The sequence below is a fragment of the Macrobrachium nipponense genome, chromosome 47, assembly GCF_015104395.2.
Source record: "Macrobrachium nipponense isolate FS-2020 chromosome 47, ASM1510439v2, whole genome shotgun sequence".
Classification (NCBI taxonomy): domain Eukaryota; kingdom Metazoa; phylum Arthropoda; class Malacostraca; order Decapoda; family Palaemonidae; genus Macrobrachium; species Macrobrachium nipponense.
In genome coordinates this window covers 12,797,128-12,799,627 of record NC_087222.1, presented here as the reverse complement: position 1 = coordinate 12,799,627, position 2,500 = coordinate 12,797,128, and the positions used below count along the sequence as shown (strand labels likewise).

The 2,500-nt window shown below is 43.5% G+C and overlaps 2 protein-coding genes across 2 annotated transcripts in view; one reads left to right on the top strand and one right to left on the bottom strand.

Moving 5' to 3' along the window:
* LOC135204533 (gastrula zinc finger protein XlCGF57.1-like) overlaps positions 1-1,289 on the bottom strand; it is a 1,397-nt gene extending 108 nt beyond the window's left edge. The window contains exons 1-2 of the mRNA XM_064234697.1: positions 698-1,289; positions 1-557 (exon numbers count right to left, since the gene is read on the bottom strand). The exon at positions 1-557 is cut by the window's left edge and continues 108 nt beyond it. Coding sequence (XP_064090767.1) covers positions 1-557; positions 698-1,289 — 1,149 coding nt within the window. The remainder of the gene's footprint in view (positions 558-697) is intronic.
* LOC135204532 (gastrula zinc finger protein XlCGF8.2DB-like) overlaps positions 1-2,500 on the top strand; it is a gene marked incomplete at its 3' end in the record, with an annotated part of 99,392 nt that overhangs the window by 93,361 nt on the left and 3,531 nt on the right. The window lies entirely within an intron of this gene.

Genomic DNA, 2,500 nt, shown 5'->3' with positions numbered 1-2,500 from the left:
TTTACTGGAGAACAGCTTCCCACAGTCATTGCACACGAAGGGTCTCTCCCCTGTGTGAATCACCAAGTGGGTCTTAAGATTTGATTTCCGACAGAACGACTTCCCACAGTCCTTGCACGCAAAGGGTCTCTTCCCGGTGTGGAAGATCATGTGTTGTTTGAGATATGATTTTTGGGAGAACGACTTCCAACAGACCTTGCACACGAAGGGCCTCTTCCCCGTGTGACCGGACAATGTGGCGCTTGAGAATGAATTATGGGAGAATGACTTCCCACAGTCCTTGCACACAAAGGCCCCCTCCCCCGTGTGGATCACCATGTGGATCTTGAGATTTGATTCTTGAGAGAATGACTTTCCACAGTCCTTGCATATGATGGGCCTCTCCCCCTTGTGTATTGCCAAGTGAGTCTTGAGTTTTGCTTTCTGGGAGAATGTCTTCCCACAGTCCTTGCAGGCAATGGCCCTCTTCCTACTATGGATCGCCACGTGGATCTTGAGATATGATTTTTGGAAACGATTTCCCACATTCCTTTGCACATGCCCCATGGCCCTCTCCCCTTATGGATTGCCGTGTGTCTATTGAGACTTGATTTATAAGAGAATGACCTCCCACAATCCTTGCAGGGGAAGGCCCTCTCTCCCGTGTGGATCACCATGTGGATCTTGAGATATGATTTATGAGCGAACGGCTTCCCACAGTCCTTGCACACAAAGTTCCCCTCCCCTGTGTGAATCACCATGTGGGTCTTCAGATGCGATTTATGGGAGAACGACTTCCCACAGTCCTTGCACACAAAGGGCCTCTCCCCTGTGTGGATCAACATGTGGGCCTTGAGATTTGATTTGGAGGAGAATGACTTCCCACAGTCATTGCAGGTGAAAGCCCTCTCCCCCATGTGGATTGCCATGTGTTTCCTGAGACTTGATTTTTTGGAGAACGACTTTCCACAGTCCTTGGACACAAAGGCCCTCTCTCCCGTGTGGATCTCAACATGGGTCAAAGAGGGCTTCTTAACGACTTCCTTTTTGATAGGCAGTGAATCGCCTTCAGCTTCGAAGGCTGATGTAAAATCCTCACAGCGAAACTCTAAGTCGTCATCAGACTCATAAGACTCCTCCACTTCTGTCTTGAATTCCATCTTGATTTCTGTCATTGTATCCAACGAGACAGAGGTATAGCTGGCTGGGGCATCACTGCCCCCCACTAAACCTTCATTTCCAATTTTGATGAGAGACAGAGATGCTGGATCCTCGGTCTTGCTTTTCAACTGATATTCTAAATTGCTCATTTTAGCCTGTAGTCCTTCAATGTCGTTTTTTTTATGTACAGTCACTAACTTTTCTACTTTCTTTTATTGTTATTCATTGCTTCTATCGCTCTCATTTTTTTCTTATTTGATTTTCTCCCTTTCCTCCTTTCACCAATGCACAAATCTGATATCTACTATTTTATGAACTTATTCAATAACTCACACGAACTTGCACTTATATTTGTTGGCAGGAGGCCCATTCTTTTCTGGACCTCGACAACGGAAACCAATGACCTCTTGTTCAAGCATGGAAAGTCTGAAATAGAGAAAGGTAAAAGATTATTACAAAAATTGACATAAATCTAGAGCTTTTAATTCATTGTTCATAGCAAACCCATCAATCATACTGAACCCATAATGAGGTTATGATTTCTGCAGACACTCTGATTCCCAAGTCTCCCAGTGTCTGTTATACCAAGAGCTCACGAAACACGTGTTCATTGAAGACGGCCGAAAGCAAAGTGGAATGTTTACATCCGGACAGGTGGGTCTCACCACCTACCAGACGGTAGTTACTGCCTAATCACCTTGTTCAAGATTTTTCTCTTAAGCTCGCCATAAAGCAATTCCTAATGTAAAGGACCAAGGGTTTGTATATAGTGTAGGAACAAAATATAGATGAGTTTTTCTTGAGGGGAACTTGTATATAGTGTAGGAACAAAATATAAAATGATATTGTTAAGATAAAATAAAGTTTGTTCATACTTACTGGCAGATATATATATAGCTGTATTCTCTGAAGTCCGACAGAATTTCTAAAAACTTTCGCACACGTAGTGGGAAGTAGGTGGTTAGTACCCATTCCCGCCGCTGGGAGGCGGGTATCAGGAACCATTCCCATTTTCTATCAGATTTCTATCTCCACTGTCTCCTGAGGGGAGGTGGGTGGGTACTTAAAATATATATATCTGCCAGGTAAGTATGAACAAACCTTATTGTATCTTAACAATATCATTTTGTTCATGAAACTTACCTGTCAGATATATATAGCTGAATCCCACCTTTGGAGGTGGAGAGACAGAAAAGGATTTTAGGAAACATATACATGTAGATGATTGACATCTTGGTTCCTTACCTGTTAGCATAGCTGACTTCGTGATTACTGTCACCCAGCCCTGCATCTGCTTCACTAGCGACTTGACATTAAACTTTAGGACCACGTCTTAAGTTCGCCAAGAAGGCAACTTAGG